The sequence below is a fragment of the Ananas comosus genome, linkage group 10 (assembly GCF_001540865.1).
Source record: "Ananas comosus cultivar F153 linkage group 10, ASM154086v1, whole genome shotgun sequence".
NCBI classification, from domain to species: Eukaryota; Viridiplantae; Streptophyta; class Magnoliopsida; order Poales; family Bromeliaceae; genus Ananas; species Ananas comosus.
Window position 1 is genome coordinate 2,812,903 of NC_033630.1, and position 20,680 is coordinate 2,833,582.

Here is a 20,680-nt window from a genome sequence, read left to right on the forward strand (position 1 = left end):
GAGAGAGAGAGAGAGAGTTTAGAGTAGCAAATTTGAATTATTCTAAGTTTGATCAGCTACAAAAATGGCTATTTATAGAGATAATCATGGACTAATATGCAATTATGTAAAGAAGAGGGATGTAACATACCAGATTTTAATATAAAAGTAAAAATAAATAAAAAGTGTGAGATACTATTTTTANTAAAAAATATATTTTGAATTCTTAAAATAATGCTATGATATATTTATTACCAATAAAGTGGTGAATTAATATGAATTTTTAGATTGCGTATATAAATTAATTAAAATTATTTATACATTATAGTATTAACATATCATCGGCATTGCGATTATTTTATACCCATATATTTTCTTACATGGAAAAAATTGAAATATATCGAAACAAATTATCTATAAGCTTGCAATTGTATCCTGCTATGCTTTGTACCAAAATATTTAATTTGAGTTTATTTTGAATCTCTAGTAAAGAGGTTTTTTGTGCATTAGTCACCTATATATGTAAGTAGTTTAGCTCATTCATTTGAAACAGTTTGGGCATTGTTTGATACAATACTAAGATTTATTATTATTATTATTATTTTTTGTATATTTGAGATGTTACTGGGGAAACTCATAGCCCTGAATTTAGGGATGTCAATGGGTATGGATATCCGAAATTTTATTCGAATCTGAACCCGAATAAAACAGATAATATCTGATAGATATGGATATGGATTCGGATATTGATATAAAAAATAAAAATCCGACGGATATGGATTCGGATATGGATTTTGATTGTACGCGACCCGAACCCGAATTTATTTTGTATTATATATAATATATATATAAAAAAATTGATGTTATATTTGAATTTNTTTGGCCAGGTTCAGGTTTGGATATGGATTTTTAAAATCCGTCGGATTCGGATTCGGATTCGGGTCTCGGGTTTGGAGTCGGGTTCGGGTTCGGATTTTTAAAAAATCTGCCCCGAATCCGACCCGTTGACATCTCTACCTGAACTTGAGTTGGTAAACACGTGGTATTGATTTGTATTTTCGTCAGTGACCAAATCACAGTGCAGCTTATCACTAGATGCAAAAATGGGAAAGCGATTACTACTAAAGCTCCAATAAGAATAAAGTAAGTTGAGGCGAAAGTATATAAGAATATGGTTTTATATTTTCCAATGAAATCATAGAAAATTTATTGTAATCGTTTCATTGTGATATGTGGAATGTTATATTACATGCGAAAATAAATAAAAAATATTTTTATCAAACCTTTTGATCATAAATAATATAATCGTTCTTCAATTCTAAGCGGAGCTTAAATGAAACTAATTTGATGCACCCGTCTTTAGATGCCAAACTCCTATGTGTTCAAATAATTTTTTTTAAAAAAGTAAATTTTAAAAACTTCCGACATATACCTAATAGCTAGTACGCAACTAAATTGGATTTGAAATTTAATTGCACTACTATATAACTTTTGAGTGAAAAAATTTGAGATTCAAAAATATCACAAGTTTCATAGTTGGAGGACCAAAAGTATAATTTATTGTTAAATTTTTTTTCATTTCTTTTTAATTTTAATTTATATTTTTTTTATTGTTAAAATAAAGATAAAAAGTTTAAATATTCTTTTTCATTATTTATTTTCTTTTTCATTTAGTATAATGTGTTATTAGGGCTTAATGCTAATCGTTTTTGAAGAGTCTTCAATAGTTAAAAAAAAAAAAAGGTAAACTTTAATTATCGTTTCTATGATTTCTGGTTTCTCAATTTAGTATCATGTGATTAAAATGTATGACTTAAGTATTCTATAGTTTTATTTTTCTCTTTTTGTCAATACATTCGTTAACTTCCATTAAATTATATACAAAAACTTCAATATTCATTTATGGTTTATCAAAATTCACGTTAGTAATATATAATTATCAAATTTTTATTTTAGTACCTATGATTTAACTTTATCATTAATTTTACTGAAAAAATAACAAAAGAGGTTAACAAAAAAAACAAAAAACTATAGAATAATAAAGTAATATATTTTAAATTACAGAGTATTAAAATTAATAAGTATGAAATCACACGAGTGATATTAAATTTTTTTTTAAAAAAAAATTGATGATGTACGATACACACGTGTACGACTTAAACAAATTTTAACAAAAAAAGAACGAGGAAGATGCGAAAGAAAAGCCGTGATATAAATTATTTACAAATATTTAAATAATACATATAAAATTATGAATATTTGGGAAACTTTAAAAATTTCCTGTGATTTCGTATTTTTTTATTTTAGTACAATGTGGTTTAAAATGTATCAAGTTAGTATTCTGTGATTTCTCACTTTATCACTTTAGTATCCTGTGGTTTAAAGTGTATCAAGTTAGTACTCTATGGTTTTATTTTTGTATCAAATTAGTACCCTGTAGTCCAATGGATCCTTAGGATTAATTATGGATTGGATCCAAAAATAAAGAAATATATCTCTTTAGGATCAACTCGAGCATCGAGAACCAAATTTTCCTGATGTGGAGGCAATCAAGAAAGCTGCATTCGAGCATATCTAGAGCAAGAAATCCCGACCGATGTTACGAGCTTTTTGAATCCAATGGTTTTATTTTTGTATCAAGTTAGTATCCTGTGATTTTTAAATCATCGGGTACTAAAGTGATAAAGTGCGAAACCACAGGATGCAAAAGTGATAAAGTGCGAAACCACCGGGTACTAACTTGATACACTTTAAACCACAGGGTACGAAAGTGAAAAGGTGAAAAACCACATGATAGTAACTTGATACACTTTAAAACACAGAGTTATAAAATGAAAAAAATAAAACTACAAAAAAAATATATGAAATTTTTTAAAATATTTTTTTAAAAAATATAAATAGCATATTATCCGTTTTATTTATTGAGAAATGAATTAAGTTACGGAACGACTCAACACAGGTCATGGGGCGGAAAAAGTAGTGACGTAGCAGTGCAGTGTGCTTTCATCTCAGATGAACGCCACGTGGGGCCTCCAAGTCCTTTTTTTTTGTTTTATTTATTTATTTATTTTATTTTCCTCCGCTCCTCTTCCTTCCCCGTAGAGAAACCGAAACCCTCGATGGCGAACAAGCTCCGCCGCCTCCTCTCCCCCTCCCTCGCCATGGCCGATCGAAGCTTCACCTCGCCCTCATCACCCATTCGCACCTCCCTCTCCCCTTCGACCGCCCGGTGGAGGCGATCTCTCTCCTCTTCCGATCATCGCCAACCCCTGGAGTCCTCCAGAGCCGCCTCTTCCCCCCCGGCGAAGGAGGAGGAGGAGGAATATGAATATGAAGAGGGTAACAACACCGCGGAGAAGAAGAGCGAGGGCGAAGAGGGGGAGGAGGACGACGGCGTGAATAAGCTCACCGGCGAGGTTGGGGGCCCAAAGGGCCCGGAGCCGACGCGGTACGGGGATTGGGAGCGCGGTGGGCGGTGCTCGGATTTCTAATTGCGTAACTAAGATCGAAGCGGAAGAGAAAAACGAGGTAGTAATTTTTGTTCTAAGCATCTTGTTCTTATGATTTTTCTAGGTTAATCCTTTTCGATGTGTTTTAATGGAAATTGGAACAGTATGTTTGCATTCAATTAGTAATAATCATGGATTGTTGTGATGTAATTTAGTTAATATTGGAAGGGAAAAACAAAAATTAGATTTTGAGTAGATTTTTATAACAATTTTATTGAGTTTGTACTTTTGAAGGATCTGAAGGGAGAAAGCCTTATTGAAATTGTTTTGGTAATAGTGCAAAATTTATGTTCTTCTTCTTAACTATACAAGTTGAAGTCGGATTCAATCTGATAAAGAGTATGGTTGTTTAGGTATTTTTACTAAATTCCCCACAAAGAAAAACCTTGTCTTATGTGCATCTGAAACCTATGCTTTGTAAATTATGTTTGTCGATAGCAGTTAAAATACATGCTGAACTTGTTACGGGGAAATCGCGGCGAGGAAGAGGTAAAAGCATGAAAGGTGATGTTAGATGCGAGTGTGTCAAACAGTTGATGTGAAAGGAGCAATACAAATTACTTCGTGAGCGAAGAGTTTAGATTGTGGCCATGGATAACCTGAGACTTTACTCTTCATTCTTTTAGTGTGTTTCGATCTCAGAAACGACTAGTTTAGATTGAGGAGCTCCTTGTTGGTATGCTGATCAAATGAAAAACTTTATGCAAGATAAAGAGTAAGTTGATAGATCTGGTGCTCAGGTAGTAGAAACACCATAGCTCTCATTAATTTCCATAACTATGATCATGTTCAGCATGCTGTTACTTATAGCTAATGTGAAAGGTGCCTTTTCCATTATTAAGTTTTTGTTTATGATTCTTTATGACTCTGTTTCGCTTCATTGTACTTTCTTCTTGAGCCACATTTATATTCCTTGATGAAACAAACAAACCTTTCAGAATAAAGTGCCTCTATATCTATCTACATATTTGCAAATGCAGGTTTATGTTTGTATGTATTGCTTATATGGTATAAGATTAGTTCAGAAGATCGATTAGTGATCCGAAATGAGAGATTAGAACTTTGCATGGTCAACACATGCATGCCATTGTGTTATATATACGAGTATACGGCCCATCAAACAAGCTCATCTAATTGATATTTGGATAAGAAGTTACCTCTCTCTTTTTTAATGCTGATTAGTGAAAGATATCCTCTTCGTAACTTTCTCTTGTTCTTTTTTTAAAAAAATTCTTAGATAAAAACGTACAGAACTGATCTGAATTATGGACATTTTAAATCAGCTATCCAACCTTTCAAAAATTTTGATTTTACCACATAACCTTTCAATTTGTTTGATTTGAGCCGGTCCGCGATACTTTGTTTACAAAATTTAAACTAATTATTTACTTTAATAAATTTATAGTTGTGAGAAGTGTATGAAATATACTAACTAAATCTGTAAAGATAAATAACGCATTTGAATTTTCAAGTTAAATTGTTGTTGATAGATTCAATCAAATAAATTGAAAGGTTTGGTAGTAAAATCAAAATTTTGGAAGGTTGGGTAACCAACTAAAAATGGTCTATAGTTCAAATAAGTTTTGTACGTTTTTACCTTGTTTTATTGTTCTTTGTGCAGATAAGGTGCCAACATGGGTCCATTGCGTTCACAAAGAACTTGTTATAATTCCTTCTTGATACTGGAAAATCATCTACATAACAAAATCCTTTGGATTTTGTTCTTTGTGTGGGGTAATACTAGGGTAAACTTAGTGTAGCTATAAGAAATGCTCAAGGACTTCATATGAACAGCTATTTATAATGCTAAGAGATGAGTTTTTGGATGTTGAAAGGGTCTACATCTGTATTTGTTATCTCCAATTATTAGTTGAATGAAGTTGCTTTTGTGTAGTCATATGTTTTGGATCTTATCTGTTACACAGTAGCTTTTTATTTTACTAGCTTTTAATTTTTGGGTTATACAAATGTCTATGGTTGGCATTCTGCAAGAAAAAAAGAAAAATTCTTTTACTGTTTGTTCATTTACACAACTTAAGGGGTCCTCTTTGGTTTATGCAACTACAAAACAAACTCATTTCAACAAGGTAGTGTTATGTGCAACCCTTGTACATTCTTATGAAATATTATTTTGCAATTTTTCCTATAAATTTTAAATTTTTTAGCACTTTATTTTTAGTAGTAGTAGGTCAGGAAAAACCCTTCACGCGTCCTCGATGGCTTAACGCCTTTATCCACGGAGAAAACATGCTTGTCCTAATTGAATCAAATTTTCCACCATTATCATTTTCCTTTTCTTTTATTATTACATTATAAATTACACCATAAACCCTCAACTGTTCCATCCCACTTCCCCGTTGCTTTAACTCTTCTTCTATCTCATGGCCCACCTCACAGTCTCCTTCTTTGTAGCGTTTATAGCATCATCTTTGTCACTCTCGGCTCGCGCGGAAGCCCTGCCGTGCAACGAGGTCGTACAGATGGTCGTGCCGTGCGTGCCGTACCTCACCGACCGGGCGGCGGTGCCATTTGGGCCGTGCTGCAACGAGGTGGTGGCGCTGAACCGGACGGCGTCCACCCGGCAAGACCGCGTCACCATATGTCGTTGCCTCGAGGGCGCGGCCCCCCGCTTCCCCCGAGCTGACTTCAAGCGCGCCGCCGCCCTCCCGCGGTTGTGCGGCGTGGTGCTGCACAACATCACCATCTCCCCAAACTTAGATTGCAGCAGGTGGGTCATCAGATGGACGGTACGATCAGACTGATTTTTTTAAAAAAATTCTACGTACTAGATAATAAACAAATTCACTTATAGAAACGAGCCTTTCTCCCTCCCTTTCTCTCTCTCTCTCTCTCTCTCTCTCATGACGAAAATGAATTCTGTTTATCTTTCCTTTTTTCTCATGCAGCTTGCCGTAACACCATAATCGACCATCAGTCAGATTTGTGGGAACGACGGATCGTGACAATGGAGCAGGAGTTTGATAGTTAGAGCTCGAGGATGTAATCGTGACCGATGTTTCGGTGTCAGTAGTTTAGTGCTTACTGTGCGTGCACAGTAATAGCCTGCATTTTCAAGTTTTCCCTTCCAATTTTTACCGTCAGAATTGGCGCGCTGGCTGTCCTGGAATGTTTCTTTTCTTTTCTCTCTGTATTCCCAATTTTTTATCATCCTATATAGCACAAGAAGATTAATTTGGAATAAATCTTATGTGGTGCAACTGTTACAATAAAGACATTTCTCTAGATATCATTACCCAATAGTCATTTATAAATCAATACAAAGAAAGAGACTTGGCTAATCAAAGTACAAAAGGAGGGAGGCGAGAAAGGCGCAATCTTGAGGATAAATAAAAAAAGAACGCAGAATGCATCTTATAAGATGATTGGGCATGAACCATCCGCTAGTACTCAACCTTCCTCTGAGAGTCACATATAGTGATTGTCCTATAAAACGCGTCTTACTAAATTTTCTGTTCTTCTGATGACCGTGATGTCGCTTTTCACCCTGCATCCAATATCATCTTTTCAAATCATTCCCATTGATTTGGGTCCCAAAGTAAAACTAACTTGACAAACGGATAAGAACCAACTTAATTAGTGTGATAAACCAACCGATGTAGTGCGATAACAATATGCACAAAATATCTAAAGTCGAAATTCGCAGATTTGAATTTCCTTTTCCAGTGTATTTGAAAATAGCTATTTGATGATGATCCAAAATCATTTTGTTCCCCCTGGAAAAGCCTGCAAAACTAACACACACCATTGAAACACTCATTTAGCCAGATTTTAGTTCCACCAAACAGGTGAATCTAGTTAAATAAGAATTTATCTAACTGTTCTCTAACTCTAATTAATTACATCTTCAAAATGCTACATTGAAATCTCCGAAGAAACATTATATTTCAAAAACTTATTGTGTGAATAATAACAACTGGATCAACGAGTAAGACAGCACAAATACTTTCGTAAGCGGACGTGTGGAACATCATTACTAAATTGCAAAGGAACTGGAACTACTCAAGATGAATATGCATACATAATTCAGTTCTCCGCAACTCCGGTGGAATCTGTGTACCATGCAACGAAGAGCTTGATACTGGCAGATGCTTCAACTCCATCAATTCCTCCATGCTATATTTAACCCTTTCATCTGCTTTCACAAAAACCCACCCCCCACCCCCAACCCCCCAAAATAAAAAAGGACATTGAACATACCAGGGGTAAAACAAAAAAAAAAAAGAAAAGAACAAAAAAATCAACTAGAGTTATATAAACTCACCTACAAAATTGGCAGTTGTGTTTCCTCTCGCAACTTGCGGAAAATTCATCCCTTTTGATCGAATTTGGGTCATTTTGTTGAGATGGGAGGAAGCAACCGATCCACCTCGTTCTGCATTAACCTTCTCAACGAGTTCGTGTCTCACCTCGATTTGAGGGTGACCTCGACAGAATGCTAGGACCGCGTCCTCAGTTAAAAGCCAACATAGTCTCAAATCCAATACTTCAAGCGTGGGTGGGGGCATGTAGAGGAGAAGTCCAGAGTTGGACAGTACAGTCCCCCGAAACCCTAAAACTTTTAAGTTCGAGAGAGAAGACACGGCATGCAACGTGATATCAGACAAGTAATCACTCTTCAGATACAAAGAGTTCAACTCTTTTAAGGAAGACAAGGGCTGAACAACTTCATCTTTCAACTGCGTGTCGTCCAAATTTAAGTTCTCCAAATGTTTGAGATTCTGAAGAGCACAGAGCGACAATGTTCTCTCCCTATTGTCCCTACCCCAGTAAATAAAACCTGGCATACCAACAGAATATTAAACACTTTAAGCATAGTTGTCGTAAGGGCCTTTTTAGTTTACATATTCTGCGAAATCATCTATTTACATCTACACTTTGTGATCTGAATTGTCAGATACAGCCTCTAAATTGCAACTTCTTACAAAATAAATTTGGGGGAAAATCAGTTCTGTATTACCAGTTTCTTAAAGAAGTTAATGTATGGGCATGCATGTATGGAAGTACCTTTCCAAATGGAAATATGAAAAATCAAATAGATAGTTTTGCAGGGGTATATTAATGTAAATAAACAAGTAAAACCAGCATGCAAGAAAGATCGTTACCTTTAATATGCGTGTGGCTTAAATCAACCGTCCTTAGAGAAGGCATCGTGCCGATATATGAGAGAGCAGAATCATCAATTCCTGTGTGTCCTAAAGAAAGAGACTCTATGTTCATAACAGCTCCAGCCAATGCACTCACTCCATAAGATGTGAGGTTCGCATGGCTAAGATTTAAATCTCGCAAAGACACTCCAATATTTGCAACAAGTTCAATTGTGTTATCAACTATTTTAGTGGAGCGGAGATCCAAGTGCTCCAATCTTTTCAGCTTTTCCAAGAAGCTGAAGTTGCTAACGGAACATCCAGACATGTCCAAGAATGTCAAAGAACTTGCTTCAATATAGGAGAATGATTCGTCAATATCGGTAAGAGTAGATCCAGAAACAAGAAATTTCGTCAAAGGAATACTAGTTCTATGATCCCCATCAAATATAGAATGGACGGTGCAATTACTCATGTTCAAGACCCTTAATGAAGGAAGATATGGCAAAACAGTGACATTAGTCCAAGCGAGATTAAGAAAATTCAATCTAGGAAACGCCGTAAGTTTTGCAGCACCAGCATTAGTAACGGAACTACCCCATACATCCAAGTACTCGATTCTTGTCAAAACCTACAACACATAATCAATGAGAAATTACAACTTGCGATGAAAGAAAAACTCATGTAAGCAGATTCTGAGTGTAGCATTTATCCAATAGATGTAACTGAGAGTCAACATCACCAGTAGATAAACTTCATAGTATATAGTAACAGATAATGACATGGAAAGTTGGAAACATGAAATAGAACATAAAGTTATGGCTAGCTATCAAACCACATGCATTTAAAAGAAAAAAGTTTAGAGAAACCAAAGGGCGTACCTGTAATGATGATAGTGCCTCATTAGTGACGGGAATACCTCCCAGGTCCAACAAGCACAGATTTTTAAGAGAAGATAGGAGCATCACTCCATTGGCAGTCACTCTAGTCTCTGCGAGATATAGCTTTTCTAGAGACTCGATTGAAATCACATTTCTGATTGCAGCATCCGTGATTTTCGAACACCTCGACAAGTCTAACTCTTTTAAAGTGCTCATTCCTACGGATAGTGTCTAGATTTTAGTTCTCTCCGCAACAACAAGGGTGATAAAAAAGTGATTGAGATATTTGGTGAGATGTAGATTTTGTAAAATAAGTTGAAATTCCATATTTGTCTTTTCTAATTAAACACGAATATGTTATTGCTACACTTAATTAATCAAGTATATTACAAAATCACATCACACTATTTATGCAAGAAAATAGAACATACCAGAAATAGGCCAAATAGAAGAATTGTTGATGCCCCTACAATGCACGAGTTTTAGTGTGCGCAAGTAACGGAATGATCCTAAATAAGCTAGCCACTCTGCATCTACACTATTCTCGCCTTTCAAGTCAACCTCCTCGACGGAGTACTGGAAGACTCTGCACATCAACTCTAATCAATACATCTCGACAGGCAAAAAAAAAAAACCTATTAAATTGATCGGTGAGCTCAGTAATCACTCTGAACTGGAAAACAGGATAATTTTCTTCGGAAAAGTTATCTGAATGTGTGAGTTTAGAAATTATCTGTAACACCCTCCAAACAAAACACTGATACGTTTAGAAATTACAATTCTGATATTATTTTAAAAAAAATTCCTGAAACTTATTCTCAGAATAGTCCATTAAACAGATAAATGTGAGTAAGAACAGTAAGCATACAAGAACTATCTCAAAATCCTAACAACTAAAAATTCAAACATTTAAATCTCACAACGATCAAAGGCCTAAGTAAGCGCCGATTAATTATCTCCCCCACTATTCACTAAATTCCAAGCAAATCTGTCAAAAGAGAACATGATGTACCAATAATTGTCGAATTATTTCATAATACTCTAAATTATATAATCCAAATTGTTAAGAAATCGCCAATTGAGCAAGCATTAGGGCATTTGGATCAAAAGATCGTCAATTTAAGCAACCTACCACAACGGATTCCCCAAAAGACCTATTAAATCGCACAAAAATCACGGGAAAAAAAGGGGATCGAGTTCATAGGGAGAAGGAGAGAGGGAGAGGGGGCGGGGAGGGGGTTTAGGGTTTGGGGAACGGACTCGAGCAAGGAGGGGTAGAGGAGGCGGCGGCGGAGGAGGCGGCGGAGGAGGGCGTCGGCAAGGTGGGAGGGGAGGCGATCGAGGGTCCGCCGCTGACGCCGCCACCTCTCCACGCTCTCCGCGGAGGCGCTCGCCGCCGCGATGCACATCTCCACCAACCTCCCTCCCCCGNGCAGAGCTAATTTCGTACCTAATATCCCGATGCGAAGATAACCTTCTAACCATAACATATCACCAAAAAAAAAAAAAAAGTTCATGATTTTTAAACATGATTTGCGCTATTTGAAGTATATATCTAAAATTCAAGTTTTATAATTTTTAGATAGAATCCACACTATAATAGCAATTCCTAAGTATTTATTCCCGAATTTTATGAATAGAAAGAATGAGAGTTTCATTTGCTCACTATCACTTGAAAACATCGTATAACACACTCCACACCACACTCTCTCTCGCTCTCTCTCTCTCTCTCTCTCTCTCTCTCTCTCTCTCTCTATAGTAGGAAAAACGATGGGGGTGGTGAGTGCTACAGCGAAAATGGGAGACAAAAATGTCAAAAACAGAAGAGGGGTGGGGAAAATAAACAGCGAATGGCAACTTGGGCTACAAGGCGGAGGAATTCTACACTGTCACACTCGCATCACGTCATCAATAACAAGCCAATTACATTCTTTTTTTTTAAACAAAGGTACAATAAAAAATACTTTTTTACAATCATGATGGGACATATATTCTTAAAAAAATTAATTTGATTGATTTGTTACACCACGTCATTAATATATCCGTTACATTCTAGAATTTTTCCTACAAGGCGATATCAACGTTGACCACTACCTAGCTTTTTGCAGATTAGTCCCTAATCCCTTTGAATATTGAATTTTCGTCCCTCAGTTTCATAAAAATATTCCTAAATTATTTGGAGCCGAAAGGAATTTGGTTCCGAAAGTTTGAACTTTGATTTCAAGTTTGGGCTTGTAGTTTTTCAGCAAAATAATTTAGCTGTGTTTGAAAGAAATAGTTAATTGCTTTTTATTCAAATTAAAGTTTTCCGGGATATTAAAAAAAAACCAGATTAAAATTTAGGGCGCGAAATTGAATTTCGAAGTAAACTCTCGAAATAAAATTAAAATCTTATTAGAAAAAATACTCTCCCTATACTTTATTATAGAATATACATCTTATAAGTTTTTTTTTTTCAGATTTTAAAGAATTTTTTTTATAAATAATCGTATCGATTTTTATAATTGTAAACATAAAGTTTTTAAAAAAATAATTATAAAAATAGATCTCTAAATGCGATAAATGATTCATCGCATTCATAACTCCTCATTAGGAGTAAAAAAAATAAAAGTGGTGAACTGTTCATCGCTTTTACCATCATAAAAATAAAAAAAAAAGTGACAAAAAGAAAGAAAGCGGTTAATGATTTATCGTATTTAAAAGCAGTAAACCATTCACCACTTTTATAAGACCATATTTATAAATAAAAATTTAACAAATCTATTTTTAGATTAAATTTTATGAGAAGATTATTGCACTAAAAAAACCCGATTTTGAATATTGAACAAAAATTGATAAGATAAGCGTGTAAAGTAATAGTCTTTGATAGACTAGGATGTAAAAAGTTAATTAAAAAAAGTAGTAGGGAATTTTCCAACGAAGCTCTGCTCCAGAACATCCTCTGATACTTGTTAGTTTGGGGTTGACCCAAAAAAAAGAAAAAAAACTGAACAAGGGAGGAGTAACTACAATTTGTTTTGAGTAAACTAGTACAACCCAAACATTGGCCAATTCATCTAATCAGACAATAAAGAGAAAATTCCATAAACTTTCACAAATTTATATCAATACCATAAGATGGTGAGCATCACCACCACACAACATCTTCATTGAAATCAAAAGCATATACTTAGTACACAACCATAGCTTGTTGATCGAATTGTAGGGAAAAAAAAAAGGAAAAAAATAAATGACCAGATATAAAATAAGGGAGGAGGATGAGCACTTTTTAACTCTCCACTCCATCTCTCCAAATCCCTGAAGAGGAGAAAGAGGATGAGCACTTCCATTCTTGTCTCTTCACTCCTTTCTCCTCTCATACACACACTCTCACCAGTGCTTAAACTAAACAACACTAACTATGCTCGTAGTACTAAAGAAGGCCTTAAAAACACCTTCTTGTGAACACTGCATTTGCTATATCAGATGACCAAACCATTCACTTTCTTATTCCAGTTTGTACCCATAGACCCAGATTTCGGCGGGAGAGGCCGAGTGAATGTACACGAACTCGAGGCTCTTCCCACCTGGCAGCGACTCGAGCCACGTCGGGAACACGTAGCCGTACCGGTGCTTGTCGAGACCCCACAGTGGGCCGTAGAGCTTCGATATCCCGACGTGGAGATCCTTCACCGTTTTCGGCGACTTGTTGGTCACTATGACTGAGTACCTGTAGTATGTCTTGCCTTTGGAGACCCACGACGCCGTCGCCTTTTGCTCTATTGTAACTGGCGAGGATTCTTCGGAAACTGCATGCATGGAGGAGTTAAACAAAAGTAAAACATGCACTAGCTGTGTTACTGCACAGTTCATGCATATTATTACCTGGAGAAGTAGATGGATTTGGATGCGGCAGAGGAGTTGGATCTTCCTTTTTGATTGGCTTGGTATAAGGTGTAGGAACTACAACTGCAGGAGCGAAGAGAACCGAAAAAGAAAAAAAAAGAATCATTAAACTTTAATAAGTCACAAGTCACGTGATTGTCACGAGCTCAATTATATATTTCATGGCGCTAATGCCTGTGAACTTACCAGGAAGTAACTGACTCAATCCAGTGCTTCCGCCGTTAAGTCGAGCCAAAACACCGAGAATAGGAGCATTGTTGTAGGTCGCGGCCTCCGTCTGCTGGTAGTTATCTCTCTCGTCGGTGAAGTCGTCGTAAGCGTCTGGACCACCGACGATGGCGCCGTCCAAGAGGTTGGGGTCGCTCGCCTGACGACCGTACCAAGTCGCGTATCCCCCCTTGCAGCTGACGAAAGCAGGGTCCACCTTGATGGACACGATGGAGGAGCCGCGGTGGTGGACCTGCTGAGTGTAAGTCGCGCCGTAGCCGACCATGTAGCTCGTGGCTCGCGGGTTGTCGCCGAGAATGTAGTCCACCTGAAAAACGACGAAAAGGGGCCGTGTAAACATTACACCAACACTTAAATTGTGTTAAATTTGAATCTCTGATTCTTGTATACGTAATCATATATTATATCAACTTAAAAACATTACAGTACTATTTGTAAGACACAATTCGATGACACGACGAAGGCGAATTAGATCGATAACAGTAACACATTCAAATTTTCTTGTATTTGCGAATTTGATCAAGTGAAATTTACCTGAGACTTGGCGAAAGCGAGAAGCTCAGAGGGCTGGGTGGTTTCCGAAGAGCACTGAATGCTTTTTCCGGCGGAAGCGAGATAGTCGGAGTAGACGGTGAGCAGGAACGACGAGCTCGTCACGAACTGGAGATTGTTCCACCTCTGACGGTACATCAAACCGCCGGGGGTTCGCGGCACGTTCTGCGGCCCCTTTCCGAGGCACGAGCACATGAAGTACTCTGCCTTTTGCTGGTAACTCTCCAGTACTGATGCATGCTCTGCTGCATTGCCTTGAAGCAGTATCTGCACGAGCACACAACATTTTGAGAATTCTCATATTTTCGTTCGTTCTACAGAAATCTGACGTGACAGAAATTTACGATTCTCGTAACAACTTCTAGTCTCGTAAAGCGTGCAATCGTCGCGAATTTACCTTGGCCGCGAGAACCTGTGCACCGGCGTATTTTACGTCCCAACCGAACTCGGCGGTGGACCACCCGGTCCCGCCCAGGGCGTCGCCGTTATTGGCCAAGTAGTCCAGATAGTAACGGTCGCCGGTGGCCTGGTGTAGCCACGCAGCGGCCCACAGAAGCTCATCCTGGATCGCACCATCGACAACCATTTATTTATTAAAATATTATCACGTAAGACGATCTCGGCCGTCCGGCCCAGTGGACCTGGTCCACGGAAGAAGCGGGGTATTGGGAACTTACTCCGTATCCGCTGAAGGATTGGTAGTATCTCTGAGCTACGATGATGCTGCCGTCGTATTTTCCTCTGTACTTGTCGGCGAAATTGAATAACTGCAGCATTTAAATCAAAAGAAAAAAAATTTAAATTTTGAAAAAAAAATTAATTTGACCTTCAAATTAAAGAAAGTTTCGTCGAGAGATGGATGCTTCGATTGAGATGACCAAAATGCCGTCAATCTAATGAAGGTTAAAAAAATGAAGGGTATAATAGTCTGAAGTGATAGATGATTGCCTTGCCTTATTGTATTCCTTTTTTTTTTTTTTTTTTTTTTGCAATTAAACTTTTCACATGGGCACCGAATTATATTTATTATCACTAAATATTGTCACACAATAATAATCCTAATTGAAATTAAAATTTTCGACCATGTACCGCCCTATATTTATTAGGTGGTACTTTAACTCTTGCACGCAAAGACTCACTTAAAAGTGATAGATTTGGTTCAGTTCGGTTCGGTTCGGTTCGATCTGAGCGTACCTGCTTGGCGTGGTCGAGGAGCAGGTTCGAGTAGGCCGGGTTGGATTGGCGAAAGACGAGGGACGAAGCAGCCATGGCCGCGGCGGTCTCACCGGCGAGGTCGGAGCCTGGATGCTCAGCGTCTATGCGGTATGCCTGGCGGCTCGTTGTCATATCCTCCGGCCGTTGCCAGCAGTAGTGATCCGAATCTCCATCACCCACCTAAATGCATAAAAGTTTTAAAACCATTTAAACTTTTAATATGTACGCATATTTACTTTTATTACTATAGACAAATTAGATTTATTAAATATAGTTAAATGGAGAGTAAATGTTGGTGAGATTAAATCTAATCCTGTTTAGTTAGACGAAAAGGAAGAATCAGACTTTTAAGGGGAGGCAATTTCAAGCATCCAGCTTACTATCACAACACCAAATACAATCATCAAAAGGAAGAATCAAACTTTTAAGGGGAGGCAATTTCAAACATGACCCACTAAAGCTTCAAATTATCATAGATATTCTTTCAAAATCTTTTTTTTTTTTTAATTTTTTTGAGAAACTAAAATATTATTCATATCCATCTAAACATACAAATCTATCGTTCAAATCACAAATACCCCGTAAATACCAAACTCAAGGCCTAAGGGGCCAATAATATTCTAAATTTGAAGAAATATTTGTGAAATTCCAACATTTTAGAAGGGTGTTTGAAGAAATTACCCCATCATTAAATAAATACAGATAGCTGCTATATTTCGGGGGAAAAACTGCGTATATTCTTTTTCTTCTTTTTTTTTTTTTTTGAGAGAGATAAGTAGTATGGTACCCGCTTCGTTTATTTAATTTAGATATAAACTTAGCTAAAATGTGAATCAACTAAAATTCGAACTTGGGATCTCGGGTACCAACCACCAACCATCTCGGCCACTTGCCCACTTTTGATGAACTGATAATGTGTGAGGGGTGTGAAACAACTGTTGTACTCTAAAAGTTTAAGCTGTTAGAGAACGGTGTTTAAACATTTTTATATTTAACACTCCTCACGTCTGTGTTCGAGATTTTTTAGTCGACTCATGACGTGGACTTGAATTAAATAGGAGAAAATTAATATGCTAGGAGCCTAGCGTAACTCGAATTCAGCACTTCCTGCTTAGATACCATGTGAAAACAACCGTTGTATTCTAAAAAATTAAATCTTTAGAGAATGGTGTTTAAATATTTTTATATTTAATAAGGGACAAAAGAGAGACCCCATTTTACTAGCCCATGTGCAGGGTTTAATTCGGGGAACTCAGAAGGAGATAAGGTGGTGGTTATTTTTAGTTAGAAGCAGTTTCCTGTCACTGTCTAAGAGAGTTACCACAAATAGGGAACCGGGAACAGGACACAGCTTTTTGCAGCCAAAAGCAAAGTAAACCTTGTTTGGTTTATTTTTATAAGAAGCAAACCTAATTTGATAATGTATTAACTAAAACTACTATTTTATATTATAAAAAAATTAAAAAATTAATAAATTTATAATTTTTTTCTTTTAATATTTTAAAATAATAATTGCAACCACAATAGAAAGAAATATATATGAAAGATAGTTTCTTGTACAATTCATCAAAATTAAATAATTGCTTCTCTCCGATGCAACCAACAACAAAATTACACAAAATGAAATGAAATGTAGATTACGCACCTCTCCGTAGAGAACATTGGGCTCGGGATGGGCCTTGACGAAGTAATCGGTGCCCCACTTAATGGCGTCCATGGCATGGCCCAACTCACCGCTCGCGGCCATCTGTTTACCGTATTCTAACACGCTCCATGCCATCATGGTAATCGTGAATGCCATGGGCAACCCGAACTTCACGTTGTCCCCCGCATCGTAATATCCCCCAACAAGATCAACCTATAATAATAATAATAATAATAATGTAATATATAAATTTAATTTGTAATTTTGCATGTGGAGACTATAAATTTGTGAGTTTTAAGAATAAAAATATTATAATTTGTGCGAAAAGGTCATTAAAAAGTCTTAGATACTTAGATATAGTACTTGTTGTTTTGAAAATAATGACAAGCAGTTTAGCTAATAAATAGCTGAGGATCAGATGAGGGGGCTACATGAAAAGCCTTTTCATGTGGCCCATCAAATCCATATTTTTTTCTTTTTCTTTTTCTTTTACTTTTTTGGGGATTTTTTTCTCCCTACAAAACCTTTTAATTTTATGAGGAAAATAGGGAATATTTTATGCACTTCTACACACCCCATAGGAGTGTTTTCTCTTTCAACTTTATGAGGAAAACAGAGGTGAGTGAACTCTGTTTTTTTTTTTTCCTCGAAAACAGAGGTGTGAGTGGGAGAACACACACAGCATATAGAGAGAGAGAGAGAGAGAGAGAGAGAGAGAGATATTTTTTATGCTTTTTAAGACTACCTTCATAAAATTATAACGACACAGTTCACTAATACTAATAACTCATTGCAAACAAAACTTTTTGAATTCAACTTACCAGTCTAGCATACTAAAACTTAATTATTAGTTTTACTATATATATATATATAGAGTTGAGCTATAATACTTTTACAAGTATCACCATCATGGTGCTATTAGGTTTTAAGCCATTGGATCTACTTTTTGATTATTAATAGCCTTTGGATTAAACACTATTCCACCTACCACCACCTACCACCATCATCTCAACCTCACATCTCTCCATCCAAGGGCTAAAAACACACAAGTATCACCCCCATGATATTTTTACAAGTATTCTAGCCCTACTCTCTCTCTCTCTCTCTCTCTCTCTATATATATATATATATATATTATGATATTATCAGATGTGGAACTATTGAAGTATTACGGAGATAGAAAAAAAGAATGAGACATGCATAAACAATATAATTAATCATAACTAAGTAGGGAGAGAGGGAGAGAGAGGGAATACCCCATTGGCCTTTCCATCAAGAAGGCCAGAGTTGGCTCTCCAAGTGACCCTCTGGTTGCTGGGGAGGTACCCAGATCTCTGAGCCTCAAAGTAGAGAATGCTTTTACTCAGTGCTTTCCCATAGTCATGGCCACCATAAGCCCCCAATGGCACCACCACAGCAACAACAACAACAACCATCACATGAACAAGCATCTTAGCACAAGCCATTTTGTTTTCCCCTTATCAAGTAATCCAACCAACAACAAAAAAAGGAAAAAGAAGAAGAAGAAGAAGAAGAACCAAACAGAGAGAGAGAGAGAGAGAGAGAAGTGCTTCTGGGAAAAGCCCACACCAGCAATGGTGGGTTTTTTAGAGGAGAAGAGTGGGGGAGTAAATGGGTATTGGAGGTTGTGGAGAGAGTGGGGAAGCTCAAGAGGCCTATTTATATGGAGCAGAGGAGGGGATTGGTGCATTTAATACTTAATTGTTTCTTTCACCCTTTATTTATTTATTTTTTATTATTGTTATTATTATTATTATTTTCTTTTGGTAATAGTAATGGGGAGGTGCAGTGTACACCAGTATAATGTGTACAAAATTTTGTATACTGTGTACATCAATATTAAAATGTGTAAGGTCTGAACCATATTTTTCTTTTTTAGACAAAGGGAAAATGTGGTTTGCATCTTTACATTTTTTTCCCTCCCCTTAAAGACACATACAAAATAACCCTATTGAAAGTTTTTTTAGAATAAAAAAGTTACTTAAGTTTTTTTTTTTTTAAAAAAAAACATGTGATTTTCAAGGATATAGGTGGAATAAAATTTAGCATTTCTATGTATTTTAATTGCCTTCATGGTTAACAAAGATAAATAGGGGAATGTGCATATCATACTAAGAGGCATAGAGATCATAAATAGTCTTGATTTAAAAAAATATGAGATTTCTGGTAGCTTCTATACTATTTTAATATTACAGTCTGAATATTTTCATATACTGTACTTTAATTACTGATGTGTTCGAAATAATCGAGTGTTGTTTTGCATATTGAACAAAAGTGAATTATTTTGAAGTAAACTAAAGTAAGAAAATTTTTTAATGATACTAAAATTCTTATTTATAAGAAAATTGAATCACTTTTTTTTAATGGTTTATACTACACTATGAATATCTTATTGTTTTAAATAGTAAAAAAGATTTGTAATTATAAATTTTGTGGGACAAAAAAGTTGTAGCAAATTTTATATTTAATTATTTTTACTCCTCTTTTCCAAATATTTCAAAATTTGACATCACTTGTACTGGTTAATGGAATTAATAAGAAATGGTTGAGACTAGGGTCCACTTTGATATTTTGGGCTCCACCTCATCTCAAGATCCATAAATTGCTTCTACCCAAATCACTTTTTTTAAAAAAAAAAAAAAAATGAGAGCAGTTGAATCTCCAAAGTATTACTAATTAAAACCTTGTTTTTTTTTTCAGAAAATGTTATGTTTTGATACTATTAAAACAAAAGCTAAAAGGGCTATAGTCATAAGTTAGGTTAATTAGCCATTTTTCTTAAAGTGATCACCTAATCATTAAATAGTTCGAGTCAACTTTATTAGGGAGATCGATTATTCAACAGTGATTTATTGCCTAATACTTTGGTACTAGGTACGGATTTTATAGCTTAACCGCCGATGGATATGAAAAATTAATATATATTTCCTCGAGGAATCGCATTGTGTAACAGTTAATCAATTATCTAGTGAGAATGTGAGACCTAAGTGCTCGTTTATTTTTTTTTTAAAAAAAAACAAGTTAAAATACCTAATTTTGTTCATAGTAGTTTACTGAGTTTGGTGATTGAGCAATAGGTACTTAGGCATTTTTCCAGTTATTTGAAATGGTTCTCAACTCAACTGAGACACTGCATAGGATGTGCACTTTTGTTTATGCCTAAATTGATTAGGACATGTGATGAGTTTCACCGATGAATTAAGAGGAATTGTTGGATATCCACCAACCATTCATATCCATTTTTCTCATTCTTTTTTTTTCAAACAATTTAACTTGTTTTAAACCTCAATAGTTCGCGCAATAATAAGCCCAATTTGTTTCATATTTGAATTTTTATCTTATTAAATTTCGTATCTGTTTGGCTCTACTTTTAATGTTATTTTTATATGAATCATAATCTAAAAGTCGATTTGATAATTTGCTGTTGACAGTTAAAAAGTGATTATTTTGATTTTGGAGTTAATTTTTCAAGTACTTTTTTTTTTTTTTAAAGGCAATAATGCTTCATAAGACAAAGTTTCTAAACTTCAGATAGTACTTCAAAGTGCTCCAAAGAAAATAAAGTAAAAGAAGATATTGGTGGAAGAGAGAGATTTATAGTACTTAGTTTGGGTTAGACCTTGTGGTGGAAAAATTACCAAACTTTGACTTTTGTGATGG

At 35.9% G+C, this 20,680-nt stretch overlaps 4 protein-coding genes across 9 annotated transcripts; 2 read left to right on the top strand and 2 right to left on the bottom strand.

Annotated features, from left to right (window-relative positions):
• Positions 3,034 to 3,764, top strand: LOC109715963 (succinate dehydrogenase assembly factor 4, mitochondrial). Its single transcript, XM_020241222.1, has one exon. It carries the CDS (start codon positions 3,099 to 3,101, stop codon positions 3,468 to 3,470), a length of 372 nt encoding a protein of 123 aa, XP_020096811.1. The 5' UTR covers positions 3,034 to 3,098; the 3' UTR covers positions 3,471 to 3,764.
• LOC109715964 (non-specific lipid-transfer protein 2-like) lies at positions 3,383 to 6,718 on the top strand. Of its 2 annotated transcripts, none has more exons than XM_020241223.1 (3): positions 3,383 to 3,507; positions 5,901 to 6,235; positions 6,395 to 6,718. In XM_020241223.1, the coding sequence occupies exons 2-3, from the start codon at positions 5,969 to 5,971 to the stop codon at positions 6,410 to 6,412; spliced, it is 285 nt and encodes a 94-aa protein (XP_020096812.1). In that variant the 5' UTR covers positions 3,383 to 3,507; positions 5,901 to 5,968; the 3' UTR covers positions 6,413 to 6,718. The 2 variants fall into 2 exon arrangements, with proteins under 2 accessions (XP_020096812.1, XP_020096813.1); XM_020241224.1 differs by having other exon boundaries at positions 5,901 to 6,216.
• On the bottom strand, positions 6,541 to 10,899 carry LOC109715958 (leucine-rich repeat-containing G-protein coupled receptor 4). 5 transcript variants are annotated; one of them, XM_020241208.1, is made up of 8 exons: positions 10,735 to 10,899; positions 9,906 to 10,060; positions 9,475 to 9,692; positions 8,612 to 9,224; positions 7,771 to 8,286; positions 7,528 to 7,641; positions 7,101 to 7,232; positions 6,833 to 6,993 (listed from the first exon to the last, which is right to left on the bottom strand). In XM_020241208.1, the coding sequence occupies exons 1-8, from the start codon at positions 10,881 to 10,883 to the stop codon at positions 6,989 to 6,991; spliced, it is 1,902 nt and encodes a 633-aa protein (XP_020096797.1). In that variant the 5' UTR covers positions 10,884 to 10,899; the 3' UTR covers positions 6,833 to 6,988. The 5 variants fall into 5 exon arrangements, with proteins under 5 accessions (XP_020096800.1, XP_020096797.1, XP_020096796.1 ...); XM_020241207.1 differs by having other exon boundaries at positions 7,079 to 7,232; XM_020241211.1 differs by lacking the exons at positions 6,833 to 6,993; positions 7,101 to 7,232 and adding an exon at positions 6,541 to 6,658.
• On the bottom strand, positions 12,554 to 18,663 carry LOC109716049 (endoglucanase 19-like). Its single transcript, XM_020241328.1, has 9 exons — positions 18,256 to 18,663; positions 17,000 to 17,212; positions 15,334 to 15,534; positions 14,817 to 14,906; positions 14,537 to 14,701; positions 14,122 to 14,406; positions 13,546 to 13,894; positions 13,339 to 13,422; positions 12,554 to 13,262 (listed from the first exon to the last, which is right to left on the bottom strand). Exons 1-9 carry the CDS (start codon positions 18,463 to 18,465, stop codon positions 12,961 to 12,963), a joined length of 1,899 nt encoding a protein of 632 aa, XP_020096917.1. The 5' UTR covers positions 18,466 to 18,663; the 3' UTR covers positions 12,554 to 12,960.

Bases quoted from the DNA above. Each gene is read 5' to 3' on its own strand.
- LOC109715963 (XM_020241222.1), top strand. From the start codon at position 3,099: ATGGCGAACAAGCTCCGCCGCCTCCTCTCCCCCTCCCTCGCCATGGCC.
- LOC109715964 (XM_020241223.1), top strand. From the start codon at position 5,969: ATGGTCGTGCCGTGCGTGCCGTACCTCACCGACCGGGCGGCGGTGCCA.
- LOC109715958 (XM_020241207.1), bottom strand. From the start codon at position 10,883: ATGTGCATCGCGGCGGCGAGCGCCTCCGCGGAGAGCGTGGAGAGGTGG. The intron at 8,287-8,611 runs GTAACGATCTTT...TTGGTATGCCAG, and splicing joins AAGCCACACGCATATTAAAG to GTTTTATTTACTGGGGTAGG. The intron at 7,642-7,770 runs GTGAGTTTATAT...TTGTGAAAGCAG, and splicing joins CACAACTGCCAATTTTGTAG to ATGAAAGGGTTAAATATAGC.
- LOC109716049 (XM_020241328.1), bottom strand. From the start codon at position 18,465: ATGGCTTGTGCTAAGATGCTTGTTCATGTGATGGTTGTTGTTGTTGTT. The intron at 13,895-14,121 runs GTAAATTTCACT...GTCGTTTTTCAG, and splicing joins TCGCTTTCGCCAAGTCTCAG to GTGGACTACATTCTCGGCGA. The intron at 13,423-13,545 runs GTAAGTTCACAG...TCGCTCCTGCAG, and splicing joins ATTGAGTCAGTTACTTCCTG to TTGTAGTTCCTACACCTTAT.